The sequence below is a fragment of the Hyaena hyaena genome, unplaced genomic scaffold (assembly GCF_003009895.1).
Source record: "Hyaena hyaena isolate Hyena2069 unplaced genomic scaffold, ASM300989v1 scaffold_261, whole genome shotgun sequence".
Classification (NCBI taxonomy): domain Eukaryota; kingdom Metazoa; phylum Chordata; class Mammalia; order Carnivora; family Hyaenidae; genus Hyaena; species Hyaena hyaena.
Window position 1 is genome coordinate 185,773 of NW_024080893.1, and position 14,645 is coordinate 200,417.

Here is a 14,645-nt window from a genome sequence, read left to right on the forward strand (position 1 = left end):
CCTGACATAAACAAGGTTAACAGTTTTATGTACCCTTAGGGAAATGTTGATTCTCCCCAAATTGATCTATAGATTTAAGGCAATTCCAAACAATATCCCAGCAAAGTTTTTTTGTAGACATAGACAAGATTCTTCTAAAATTTATATAGAACAGCAAAGGACAAGGAATAGCTGAAACAATCTGTAAAAGAATAGAATGGGAGTACTTTTTTTTTAAGATTAAGAGTTATTTTTGGGGCGCCTGGATGGCTCAGTGAGTTAAGTGTCCGACTTTGGCTCAGGTCATGATCTCACGGTTCATGGAATCGAGCCCCACGTCGGGCTCTGTGCTGACAGCTAGCTCAGAGCCTGGAGCCTGCTTCAGATTCTGTATCTTCCTCTCTGACCCTCCCCTGCTCACACTCTCTCTCTCTCTCTCTCTCTCTCAGAAATAAATAAAACATAAAACAAAAATTTTTTTAAAAAGACTTATTTTAGAGCTAGTGCAATAAGACAGTGTGGTATTAGAGGAGAGATTCATGGGTTGATGGAAGAGAATAAAGAACCCAGAAATAGAGCCACACATATATGCCCAACTGATCTGACAAAGGTGCAAAGCAGTTCAATGAGGAAGAATAGCCTTTTCAACAAATGTTGCCAGAATAGTGGGCATCCACAAGCAAAAAAAGAAACTTGACCTAAACCTCATACCTTATATAAAAATTAACTCAAAATGGATCAGGAACTTAAATGTAAAACAAAACTATGAAACTTTTAGAGAAGTAGGAGAAAATATCTAGGACTTGGAGCTAGGCAAAGAATTCTTGGACTTGACATCAAAAGCATTACCCATAAAAGGAATGCTGGTCAATTGAACCTCATCAAAATCTAAAACTGTGCTCCGCGAAAAATCTTAAGGGAACAAAGACAGGCTACAGACTAGAATATATGTACAAACCATTCATCTGACAATAAAACCTTTAACTAGAATATATTCTCAAAACTCAACAGTAAGGAAACAAACAATCCAGTTAGAAAATGGGCCAAAGACGGGCACCTGGGTGGCTCAGTTGGTTAAGTGTCTGACTCTTGATTTCAGTTCAGGTCATGATCTCAAGGTTTGTGAGATCAACCCCTGTGCTGGGCTCTGTACTGACAGTGTAGTGTCTGCTTGGGGTTCTCTCTCACCCTCTCTCTCTGCCCCTCCCCTGCTCCTGCACTTGCTCTCGCTAAAAATAAACAAACTTAAAAAAACAAAAAAGAAAATGAGCCAAGAAAAGTAACAGATCTTCCACTAAAGAGGATATATAGATAGAAAATAAACCCATGAAAAGATGGTCAACATCATAAACCATTAAGGAAATGCAATTTAAAATCATAATGAGATTTCACCATATCCTACTAGACTGGCAAAAAATAAAAAACAGTGATGATACCAAATGCTGGAGACGATGCAAAGAAACCAGATCACTCAGACTGCTGGTGGGAATGTAACATGGCACGATCACACTGGACAACTACTGACAGTTTCTCATTAAATGAGATGTGTACTTATGATGTAACTCAACAATTCCACTTTTGGTCATTTATCTCAGAGCAACAAAAAGTTACGTACGTGAATTTTCGTTAACAGTTTTATTCATAACGGCCCCAAACTAGAAGTGACCTAAATGTCTTTCAACAAGTGAATCACTGAATGGAGTATGCCACATCCATCCACACCACGGGCTGCTACTCAGCAGTAAGCACATGACAAGAAGTTTAACAAAGGGATGGGCTACTGACACACACAACTTAGACGAGCCTCACGGGAACTGCATGACCAAAACACAATCTCAAAAGCTGTACTCTTTAACTCCATTTCTGTAATATTCTTGAAATGACACAATCCTAAAAATGGGGAACAGATTGATGGTTGCCAGGGGTTAGGAATGGAGAGCAGAGTCAGGGTGAGTGGGGCTGTTGAAAGGTCAGGCAAGAGAACCTTGTGGTCTGATGGAAGAGCTCTGCATCTGGACTCTGGCAGAGGTTATGAATCTACGTGTGACAGAACTGAACCATACGGCCACATACACACATACCCAGAGATGACTGCCTGTAAAACTGATATAATCTGAAAAATGTCAATTGTATAGCTGTGACATCTCAGTTAACTTATGCAAGATGTTACCACTGGAGGAAGCTGAGGGAAGAATACAGAGAACCTCTCTGTACTATTTCTTTTCTTTTCTGTTTTTTAAAGTAGGCTCCACACCCAACATGGAGGCCATCATGGGGCTTGAACTCAGAATTCTGAGATGAACACTTGAGCTAAGATCAACTTAGCCAACTTAACCAACTTTGCCACCCAGGTGCCCCATGCTATTTCTTTCAACTGCACATGAATGTACACTTATTTTAAAAAATAAAAGGTTAGCGCCTGGGTGTCTCAGTCAGTTAAGCGTCCCACTTCGGTTCAGGTCATGATCTCGCGGTTTATGAGTTTGAGCCCCGCACTGGGCTCTGTGCTGACAGCTCAGAGCCTGGAGCCTGCTTCAATTTCTGTGTCTCCCTCTCTCTCTGCCCCTTCCCTGCTCGTGCTCTGTCTCTCACTGTCTGTCAATAATAAATAAAGGTTAAAAAAATTTTTTTTAAATAATAAAATAAAAAATAAAAGGTTAAAAAAAATCAATAGTCATTTCTTTCTTTCACATTCCATCTTCCTGTAGTTAACCAATTTAACCTGTTTGTGTATCCTTCCATGTCTTTTCTGATGCTTATATATACTTTCTGTTTTAACTCTGCAAAATGGGACCATACTAAACAACTGTTCTACATCTGTTTTTTTTTTTCACAGAACAATGTATCATGGAGATCTTCCAGTTAAAATACAGAGATCTTAATTTTTACAGTATTCTTGATGCATTATAAAATGAATAATCCTACTAACATTACAAAGAATAAAGACATAGAACTCACCCCATTGTCTGCTGTGAGAAAACCAGAGGGTACTTCTCAATTGCCATCGAGCCAGCAGTAGGAGGCGCTGCTTTGTTCAGAATGAGCTTGGCCAAAATGGCCAGGGCTTCATCTTTGACAGCAGCATCATCAATCAAGAAGGAGTTTTCAATGTATAAGAGAAAGCTCGGTAGAAAAAGCTAAAAATAAGAAAGGAAATCACATTTATTAACAGATAGACATTTCAGAACACCTAAGGAAGAGAGGATTCTCACACTTACACAGAAAAAAAAAAAAAACAGATCATAAACATAGGATCACATATCATAATGGCATCAGACCTCTTCACAGAAACAATGAAAGCTAGAAGACCTTGAGCAAAGCCTGAAAAACTGAGGGAAAATGGCAAAATCTAGAATTCTACAGGAAGCCCACTAGCAATATGAATAAAGACATTCTCCAGTATACTAAATCTCAAAATTTTACTTCTACTCGCCCTTTCTCAAGAACCTCTGGAAAACGTGTACCATCAAAATAAGAGAGTAAAGTGTAACAAGAGAAAGATGTGGGACCCAGGAAACAGAAGAAAAGCAAAAGGAAGTTCTAGTATGACATCTGTGCAGAGGGCTGAGAAAGCAACCCATTCAGACTTGCACTGCTCCAGGAGGAGTGTGTCCAGGAAAGGAAAAACAAACAAACCTCAAACTGCTAAGTTTTCTGACAGTACCAGTGAAAGTCATTTTATTTATTTATTTATTTATTTTTATGTTTTATTTATTTTTGAGAGAGAGAGAGAGACAGTGTGAGCAGGAGATGGACAGAAAGAGAGGGAGACACAGAATCCAAAGACAGGCTCCAAGCTCTGAGCTAGCTATCAGCACAGAACCCGACGTGGGGCTCGAACCCACAAACTACAAGATCATGACCTGAGCCAAAGCTGGACGCTTAACTGACTGAGCCACCCAACTGCCTCTGAAAGGCATTTTAGAATGCCATTGGAAAACAGACTCCCTGACCAGCAATTCAAGGAAAATAATTTCCAGTTTTTCTAGAATTAGGTAATCTATAACTTTAGGAAAAATGAAAAGGTATACAAAAAAAAAAAAAGAAACGTAATTATAAAACACTCCCTGTTTGGAAGGATTAATTATATGGTGAATAGGAATCCAATCAAAATTAGTGCTGTAACTCTACTGAGAAAATGAGAGGCATAAAAGAACCAGAATCCATCCACCATAAGAAGAAAAGTCTACAGCTGAGGACTAAAACTAATGAATTAAGGAAAAGCAGTGTATTCAAATGATTAGAAAATATGAAGTAACAGCAAAAGACAGATAAAACCCAAAAGATGTGACAGCTCCTGGTGAGGGAAATGTGAGTGGAATCAAATGACTGTCTTTTAGCCTTGCTTGACTTTTTGAACTATACACAAGGAGTCCTCTGATAAAAATAAGGTGTTTATAAAAAGACCAAAGATATGGCTTCTCGGCCTTTTGGGTAGGATCCAGTGTAGTATCTGTTCTTATCAGTTTAAAAAGACCAAAGGGCACAAGGGAGAAGGAAACAATGTGGTTGCTACAAAAACCAGAGCAAGGTAAAGGGCTCTCACGGGACAGGAAGGAACGGAGCTAGGAAATGTACAAAGGTTTTATTATTTTTATTATTATTATTATTATTATTATTATTATTATTTTGGAGGCAAATGATAATATATTAATGACTAAAGGGGAAATCAGGAAACAAACACAAAGACAGGCTTCCGTGAAGCATGCTATGGATGACCGGTTATAAGGGGCGGCAAATGTTTGATGGAAGGGAGGGGGAAAGGGATAAAATAAACTCAGGATTTAATAGGAAAGATTTCTACATCATTAAATCAGGTATTGTATTTACTTTGTAGCAATAAAGTGTATTTGTAACCTTCCTGCACCCCAAAATGTTTCAGAAACTATTTTTTCTATTGCTCCAAATTCACATAAAAGTTCCTTAAACTCTTTTTTCAATTTTACCACATGCTTCTATAACTTCCTCAAGGATTATTAAAAAGAAGTTGGTTATCTAATGCCATTTTAAAATCCTTGGTATATGGAATAAAGTTTTACTTGTAAACTAAAATTGGAATATAATTGCATTTAAAAATATGGACTAATATCAAGTATTTATTTTATTCCTCTCAAACAAAAATCACAGAATCTTAAGTTTGATTATTTCATCATGACAGATCCATAACAAAACAAATCCAAAACATTAGTTGCTCACCTGCTCAAACTGCTTCATAACAAACATAACTTCAGAAAAATCCAAAATTAGACGTCTTTCAAATCCACTCTCAAAAATCTGTGGACCACAGGTAAAAAAACAAAAACATTAAATATACGAGAGTACTTTCCCCATTTCTGAAAATAAAGAACACCCCAAATTTTCAAGGTCCTCCAACTTGCAAGCAGGAAGTGGTGGGGTGCCTGATACAAGTTAACAGAGTCACAGAGGCAAAAGGAACTTGATTGCTGAGTCGGGGACCTCCCTAGCTGTGAGACACAGGCACTGAGCCCTTTTCCTTGGGAAGGCAGCAGGCACTGCTGGGGTTTCCAGTGATAACACAGTGCTCTGCATAAGAGCTGCTCAATTCTTTGCTACAGAGAATCAAGAAAGGGCAAACAGCACTGTTTTACATCTTTCTCCATACTTTTTACTGCTGTACTGCATGAAGCTAGGAGGAACCTAACTGTTCTTTCTATTTTCAATCCCATTTCCTACAAAACCTCTTCTAAACTCATTAAAATGCAAATCTCAAATCATCAGATCATGACTCTGCTTAAAAATTTTCCAGGGTCTTCCTCTATATGCAGGGTAAAACCAAACCTAACTTTTCAAAGCCAAGCAGAGCCTCGCTGACATACATCACACTTCCTGAGTACATGTGCCCAGTCGGCACACATTTTTGTACTTCCTGAATATATCTTGTGTTGTTCCCTGGCATTTTAAAACCTTCTCTGACTGGCAGATGCAATTTAACCTTCAAGGACTATCCCAAATAAAAATTCTTTGAAAAGCATTCTCTGTCCCTCAACCCTAGGCAGAATTAATAATTATGTTTCAATATGACATCAATAGATTAATTCAACAGATTATAATAACTCATTCCCAGGGCCCCACTTCCTGAACAATCAAAAACTGCAGGCACCATACTGTCAGCCCTGGAATATCTAGTCCGTACTCAGCACATGGTAAGCTTTATGTGTCTGCTGAATATTTGCCAAACACTTATTTTATCTCATTTTGTTTTGTCTCTATTACAGCATGCAACTGACATCTCCTTAATAAGATCATAAATTCCCTGAAGGCAGAGCCTTTGCCATGCTTCATTTGTATTCCCCAGGAGGCTTACTCAATGCTAAACGTCTTATTAAGTACTCAATTAGTATTTGTTTAAATAAATTACTTTTTGTATGGTTTCTTTGATAAAGGTCTCTGGCAAGCAAACATTTTCACCCAAGATCAAAGCAGAAATTACAGCCAAGAGGGTCTCCCGGCAAGTTGTGGAAAGATTGGCTATTTGTATTGTTTGACACAACACCTGTAAAATAAAAGAAAAAACAATGTACACTCAGCAATAGCTTTTAATGAACAGACTCTAAACAAATGAAGTTGGGAACTCACCTCACAAACATTGACAGGTTTGGTTATCTTTGATCCATTCCCGTATTTCACAAGTATCAGATATGTTTCTAACAACCTTCTTATCTGTTCAGAACTTTCCCCACAGTTAGTTGTGGTTACTTTACTATGTAGATCCAGGAGTGATTCCTGCCAAAAAAGAATTTAACAGAAAGGAAGAACTATCACATATGAAACTCATCTGTTAATCCAATAATGAAAATATTCGTTGAAGCAATTCAAATTTTCACATTCCTTTGTTTGGAAAGAAAGACACATCTACCAAAAGTCACTAAGGATAAGAACAGCTAACTTTTTTTGAGTGCGTGGTCATAAAGTGCTTTATAAGTATTTACTCACAATCCTGATAGCAACCATCAGGTAGAGAATATTAGTGTCCCATGGTCCCACCGGGTGAAAACACTGGAACAGAGATTTAAGTAACTTTCCCAAGTCATGCTAGCAGTAAGTGACAAAGCCAAGATTTGAAAAGGGGCAGTCTGGCTCTAAAGGTGTCAAAATATCCATAACACAAAACAAACAAACAAAGACCAGGGGATAGAGGGGGAAAATATCCTAGTATGTAAACAAGGGTATAAAGACAACAGCTACAAAAATGCAATCTCCAGGAGTGGTTTGGTAAACAGCAAGAACAATCAACTCTTGGGCTTATTACAAACAAATCCTTAAAATTTAGAAACTTACTTGCAAACATTCAAAAAGTGTCCCAAAATGTTCCTTGTAGATGTAGGACACAGTGGATTTGACCATGCTTTTCAGTGTTTCTCCAACTAAAATCCATGGTAGCCGAGTTTCTGTTTCAGTAACTGGTCCTAGCTTTTGCAAAATTAGCTTCACTGCCTATGGGAATCCAATAATATTAATATAAACAAGTACACTCTTAAGTTTAAGTATTACACTTTTATTTCCCAGTCTGATTATTCCCCACTCTGATTAAACTATCTTAAAATCTGATCTGGAATAATCAAAGATAGGGTAGCTTTGGTGGTTAAGTTAATTACACATCCCAAAAGGAATTTCCAAACTAGGGAAATAATTTTGTCATCCAACTGCCCACTCCTCATTCATTAATCAGTTTACATTACCTTCTAGGATACAGATGGAGAAGATAGCAATGATTTTGTAAGTAAATACTATACCTAATCACCTAGAGTCTAGGTTAGGTAAGCACTGTTATTAAAGACCTAATGCTGCCCATTTAGTACTTTTTATTAATGTTTTTTATTTTTATTTTTATATTTTTGAGAGAGAGAGAGAGAGAGCATCAGAGGAGGAGGAGCAGAGAGAGAAGGAGAAAGAGGATGCAAAGCAGTCTCCAGGCTTTAAGCTGTCAGCATAGAGCCCGACGTGGGGCTCGAACTCACAAACCATGAAATCATGACCTGAGCTGAAGCAGGCGTTCAACCGACTGAGCCACCCAGGCGCCCCATTCCATTTAGTGCTTTTCATTTATTCTAGGCTATCTTCTCTCCACACCATTTACATAAACATTATCTATTTTCTTTTCAATCTCTTTCACACAAAGTATCTTCCAGTTATTTACCTTCCCTGTACAGGAATGAAACATATTTCTAACTCCTTTGCACATTTCAAAGAGCAACTGTCCAACTCCTTCTGCCTTTTCTGGATGTTCGTCAAGATCAAGAAACATTAAATTGAAAAGTGAGTTTTTATCAGAAACCTAAAACACAAAATGCAAATGGAAAGCTGTATTTACAAAATAAACAAATCCAAATGAATACATATTATTTACTGTTCCACAGGTTCAGTTAAGTGTAATTAGGATAAAATTCTATCAGGAAGAGGCACTTGTAATGATTTCAAACTACTATAATAATAGTATACCACTTCTCATTTCACATACAAACAGTGATTCGGTGAAATAAGATGAAGGTCTATGCCAAGAAAAACTACATAAGGCAACATTCTGTTTTTGAAAGCAAATCATATACTTATAAGAGAAATTAATACCAGTGTAACCCTTTAAAACTTACTATGAAAACACACAAGTGACACTATGCGATCAGTTCTTTCCAGGAAATTATTATTAAAGTTTCTATTACTCTCACCATTCATATATTTACTGACTTGAATTATAAGGCACTTCTGATATACACACACAGAAAAAACCTAAGTAACAATAAACAAGTTACTCAAATTATTTCACATTAGTGAGCAGACAATCTTATGATACACTCAAAATGGTAAAAGGTTTCTTCTTACATATGTATAAAAACCACATTATAAAGATACCTATTTCTGTTCATCAGATTTCTGAGGCTTAATAAGCAATAAACATATAAGATATCAGACTGACCTTTCTCATCAAAAAAGTAAAACTTTCAGCAGCAAAATTTCTTATATGTAGCTTTTTATGAGCCAGGAGTGTACTATACATGCTACAAACGAGAAAATAAGAGATGTTTAATCACATTTTAATATACACTCCATGTCAACTCTATGTCCAACACTGTGCTAGGTATACAAGGAAGACACTGCTTTACTTTTTTTTTTTTTTTTTTTTAACATTTATTTATTTTTGAAGGAGACAGACAGACAGAGTGTGAGCTGAGGAGGGGCACAGAGAGAGGAAGACACAGAATCTAAAGTGGGGCTCCACGATCTGAGCTATTAGCACAGAGCCCGATGCAGGACTTGAACTCACAAGCTGTGAAATCATGACCTGAGCTGAAGTTGGACGCTTAACTGACAGAGCCACCTAGGCACCCTAGGAATACATTTCAAGTATAAAGAAGGAGCTTTAAAACTTTGTTCAATTACCAAGACAGAAGAAGGTCACAGACAAGAAAAATCCTAGGAGAGGTGGTACAGGTCTTACAGAGAAGACTCCACGAAGAGCTGAATCCTGAATGATGGGAAGAATTAAGGTGGGGCTGTAGTGTGTATGACTAGAGATAAAAGCAAGAGCAAAGATGGAGCGAGCAGAAATGATCACAGGCAAGGAACAAGGAGGGTGGTCTGTGTGAAAGAAAAAGGGCGATGTGGCTGGGGTGGGCTGCTGCAGACAAAGCTGCTCAGGTAAACTGGTCACTGTGAACACCAAACAGAGGAGTCTAGACTTCAGCTTTCATCTCTGTAAGCACTTTCTCTGTTACTTCCTCTAAACAACACAACTCTACGGGATGGGTACTGTTATCCCGGTTCCACAGATAATGAAACTGAGACAGAAAGGTCAAGCAACCTGCTCAAGGTCATACAGCCATGTAGCTATAACTAAATAATTATCTGAATAATCACACTGAATAACTGGTCTCCCTAATGACAAGAAATCATGGAATTTATCTCTATTTTTGCTGTACCCTCAGTAACTAGCACTTCCTTGCCCATAGCAGGTGCTCATAAATACTGGCTGAATAAGAAATGAATATTTCAGGAAGACCAACTTAGTAGCAGGATACAGGATGAAATAAATGAAGAAAGAAGAGGCTGGCCATCCAGCTAGAAATCTGCTCAAGTCATGCAAGCTTGGGCAAACGAGGGCATGAAAGAGGCTGATGATAGAGTGAAATGGCAAAAGTTGGACCCAAGAGACATTTCAAGAGTCCCTGCAGTGGAAGCAAAGAACTTGTAAGGGCACTGTAGTGCCCACAAGGCCTGGACCCTATTAACACCGTGTGGCACTGTCTAATGAGTCTCTGCTTATACACATAGCCCCGCCACCCAGGATTCCTTGCTGTTCCTCACACAAGCCAGGAATGCACCCAAGATGTTCCCCTGATAAACTGTAAACTTTGCAAGAAGAGAGGTTTTTACTGTTTTACTTGCAATTGTATTTCAAGTGTATCAACACATAGTGTTCAATAAATACTCACTTATTCTAGTACATGAATAACAGAATCAAGAGGATTTGGAGTCCCTGAAGACAACTGCGTCAAAAATGACTCTAAGACACCAAACCTCAGTTGACGAGAAGAAATATGGTATTTCTTGGAAATACCCAACAATACAATATCATTGTTGGAAAATGGGCAACCAAATAGGGCCTGACACAGAGTACATATTTACTGAACATATGAATGAACGAAGAGATAGTTTGAGTGGGAATGTGCTGACTTTGATTTTAGTAATACTTATGTGACAATATCCAAGCTGTTGAAGATGTCATACCAACAGCAAATAAATTTAGAAGTGGAAATCCTGGCTTAGGAGATATAAAAGTAACAAAGAAAAGTCATGAAACTAAATAAGCTATCCAGTGGTTCTGCCTTATCTTGTGTTTCACTCAATGGTCTCAGTTACCCGCGGTCAACTGTGGCCTGAGATCAGGTGCTCCTCCTACTGACCACTGTCAGCTCACTAAAAGCATAGCACTAATGTCACGACGTCTACCTTGTCATTCATCTCACTTCATCTCATCACATAAGCCTTTTATCATCTCAGATCATCACAAGAAGTGTGAGTACAGTACAATAAGGTACTTTCAACTTCTGTTACAGTATGCTGTTATTCTATTATTAGTTATTGCTATTAATCCCCATGAGTTTATAAATTACACTTTATCACAGGTATGTAGGCATAGGGAAAAAAGTAGCACAAACCACAGAGTTCAGTACTATCTGTGCTTTTGGGTGTCTACTGGGGGGTCTCAGAACACAAACCCCACACATAACGGGGGCACTACTGAATACTGCCCCAAGACTTTGCTGGTTTTGATGAAGTAATCTTGGTTTCTAATACATTTTACCAAAAGCTCCACAGAGAACTAGGGGAGGCTTGAAAAATATTTCTTTCTCATTCATTATTCAAAGCAGGATAGAGGGAAGGGTGGTTTAACAAAGGGTAGGGTGAAGGGGGGTGGTACAAAAACAAAATCTATAGCCCTATCCCAAAGCCACACCTATATTTGGGAGAAGGGCAGTCATCTTACATACCCCTGAGGCAATTAAAGTACGCAGAAATAGTACACCAAACGGAAAGTTCCATCAAGTTCCAGACTGAAATTGATTATAAACAATCTTTTTCTTACACAAAAAGTAACGATGGAATTCATCCTCTTTCCCTATCCACATTTGCTTACAATGCTCCCTAAGTGTCTCTTTGGGCTTACTAAATATGTTAGGGGCTGGGTAAATGCAGACATTTAAGACTGGACTCTTGAAGAGTTCAGACGTTTGTAAAGGACATCATTACCATGAACAAACAATTATAACAGACGTTGTGTAATATTAAATGTATAAAAAACCAGAGGGATTCAGAGTACAAAGCATTCACTTTCAGCTAAGAATATCTGTGGAGGTTATGGAAACCAAGCCTGACTTTGATGGCGAGAGGCAGGATTTCAATGGCTGGAAGTAAGACAAGATCAGGTCAATGCAGACTGGTAGAATAGACTGTGGACCACTTTGGCTGTTGAACCAACTTCGTATTAGAGACTGAGCTGGAAAGCCAGTCTGGAGTCAGACAGAACTTAAGGAAAAAACAATCAAAAAAATACTCCCAGAGTCAGGCGGCCATGTCAGCAGGTACGCGTGATTGGCAGTGTGCATGTTTTAACTGAATACAGGGTGAGAGTGAGCAATCCTGGTTTCCAGTACTGATAAAGACTGCTTGAACAAAAATAAAAACTTGCAAAATTCAGATGTTAAAATGTTTCTTTACTGAGGAGGACTGTTCTATTTAGGAGCCTCAAGTACACACTTGTTTTCAAAGAGACAATCATGAAAATTTAATACGTATTTATATTGCTTTTGCTCTCAAAACTGATGCAGATGGGAAGCAGGAATGACTTGTAGACAGACATAAGAAATCTTTTGGGGACGATGGAAATGTTTCTAAACTAGATTATGGTGATATTTGCATAATTTTATAAATTTACGAAAAAGCACTGTATTGTACATAAGATAAAATTTAGAAGTGACAAAAATCAAACCAAACCCAAATAAGAAAGTGAAAAGGGTTACCTGTATATATTGGACATGTCCTTCACCATCAGTCTCCATAGGTACTTGTAAAGATATGACAGCGAGGTGAAAGCCCATTCTAGTAATTCTGTGTCCTGAGTCTCCAGGATTGAAGTGATGGTCACAAAAAAATCCTGAAAATGTGGATAGAAGTCCATCTGCAGATCTCGTGCCAACTGTACAACCAAACTGGATTAAAGATAAGTAAAGTAACTGATTCTGAGACATACAGGGCAAAAGACAAAAGACTGCAAATCTATTCCACAAATGATAGCAGACTGCCTGTGATGACAGGATTAATTAAAACTGCCAAACTTTCTTGAAAAAGGCATAAAATTTTTTACATTTTAAGAGTTCAGCAAAGAAATTCAGCTGGAGCAAAAAGGTGCATTTTTTTTCCCTCACAAGTTATGCTCATTCCTGTAGCATGAAGGAAAAATGAATTTTCTTAAATGTATAAAGCAAAAGGAGGGTAACTCGAAGATTCTGCTTTCTGGCAATGCACTAATATCCTGATCTAACAGAAAAAGTAAATTCTTGTCTCCAAATTACAAACACCAGATCTAAGACAAATGTAGTATAAAACACAACCTTTCTTATAATTCAGATAAATGTCATTGGGCTTTCTCTCAACACGCTACTTACTCCAAAAGTGGCTGATAAGCAAAACTGTTCTTGATTTGCAGGTGAGTCTTCAAACTCTGAACTATCTCATTTTGATGATAGACCAACTGATTGAAGGACTGGCACTTGTCAATAACTTCTTTGTAAAATTTGCCTGGGTGAAAAATAAGAGAGAGAGAGAAAATATGTTCTACTTTTCTACCATACCACTATTCAGTTATTTTAAACACATAAAGTACAAATGATAGGAGAATAAAATAGAAGCAAAAGAGAAAATACCAAAGTGTTCTGTAAGGTTCAATTCCCTCCATTTCAGCAGACCCTCAAAAAAGTAGGTTTCAACTTCCTGCCAAGATTAAAGCAATCCATTAATGAGGCAACTCAAAGAAAAACTATGATCAAAATAAATAAGAATAATGATACCTTGAGACAATGATAACAGTCAGGAGTTTAAAAGCAGTTTTTTTTTTTTAAAAGTGTTAACTAACATACTCAAAAAGCAATCAGGTGTACAATACAGGCATAGAATTTATAAAAACAGTTATTTTGTTGATTTGGTTGCAACAAATGGTTCTTTAAAACCTACGTAATAGTCACACTAAGAAAAAATTTTTTTTCCTGTTTTCTACAATTTTAGGCCCAGAAAAATGTGCTGACTCTTACAATTCTTTCATTCTGCTTTTGGAAATATGAGTTACAACCTTTTGGGGAAGTACTCCAGCAATCATTAAAATGAAAAACAAAACAAAACAGGTATGCCCTCTGACCTCTGAATTCCCACTTTGGAGATGACTTTTATAAAATTACAAACATACCAGTATAAAGATTCAACTTTATTGTAGTGGGTGGAAAACATAAAATAGCATAAATATCCAACAATAGGAAAGTGCTTGCTGTAACTTATGGTCCATAAATACTAAGGTATATTATATGGCTACTAAGAATAGTTGTATCTATATTGAATTAGAAGGATGTTGAGGATACACTCCCAAAATGATAAAAGCAAGTTACATAGTAAAGTATACAGTAGGAATCAATTATTTTGATTTCTTTTTAATGTTTTATTTATTTCTGAGAGAGAAAGAGACAGACAGACAGACAGCATGAGCAGGGGAGGGTCAGAGAGAGAGGGAGACACAGAATCTGAAGCAGGCTCCAGGCTCTGAGCTAGCTGTCAGCACAGAATCCAATGCGGGGCTTAAACCCATGAACTGTGAGATCATGACCTGTGCTGAAGCCGGACGCTTAACCGATTGAGCCACCCAGGCGCCCCGGAATCAATTATTTTTTTAAAAAGACCTCTTTAAATACACACATTTGCATATATTTGTAAGAGAGAAAAGTACAGAATACATATATACAAATCGTCTATATTAGTTTCCTTGACAATAAGGGGGAGGAGGGGTGAGATAACAAGTTTTTCTAAGTTCACTAGTACATTGTCATACTGTTTAGCTTATTATCCCAGTTTACATTACTTTGTACTTTGAAAGGTAAAATCAATAA

At 37.5% G+C, this 14,645-nt stretch overlaps 1 protein-coding gene and 1 pseudogene across 3 annotated transcripts in view; one reads left to right on the forward strand and one right to left on the reverse strand.

Annotated features, from left to right (window-relative positions):
* Positions 1-14,645, reverse strand: part of UTP20 (UTP20 small subunit processome component) — a 100,197-nt gene that overhangs the window by 82,042 nt on the left and 3,510 nt on the right. For 2 of the 3 annotated variants that reach the window (XM_039245583.1, XM_039245582.1), the window contains exons 3-12: positions 13,419-13,485; positions 13,161-13,293; positions 12,516-12,704; positions 8,912-8,993; positions 8,138-8,275; positions 7,279-7,434; positions 6,577-6,723; positions 6,359-6,493; positions 5,176-5,253; positions 2,938-3,116 (exon numbers count right to left, since the gene is read on the reverse strand). In XM_039245583.1, the coding sequence (XP_039101514.1) occupies positions 2,938-3,116; positions 5,176-5,253; positions 6,359-6,493; positions 6,577-6,723; positions 7,279-7,434; positions 8,138-8,275; positions 8,912-8,993; positions 12,516-12,704; positions 13,161-13,293; positions 13,419-13,485 (1,304 nt within the window). The remainder of the gene's footprint in view (positions 1-2,937; positions 3,117-5,175; positions 5,254-6,358; positions 6,494-6,576; positions 6,724-7,278; positions 7,435-8,137; positions 8,276-8,911; positions 8,994-12,515; positions 12,705-13,160; positions 13,294-13,418; positions 13,486-14,645) is intronic. The other variant, XM_039245584.1, reaches the window with a different exon arrangement.
* Positions 4,394-4,600, forward strand: LOC120240766 (annotated as a pseudogene).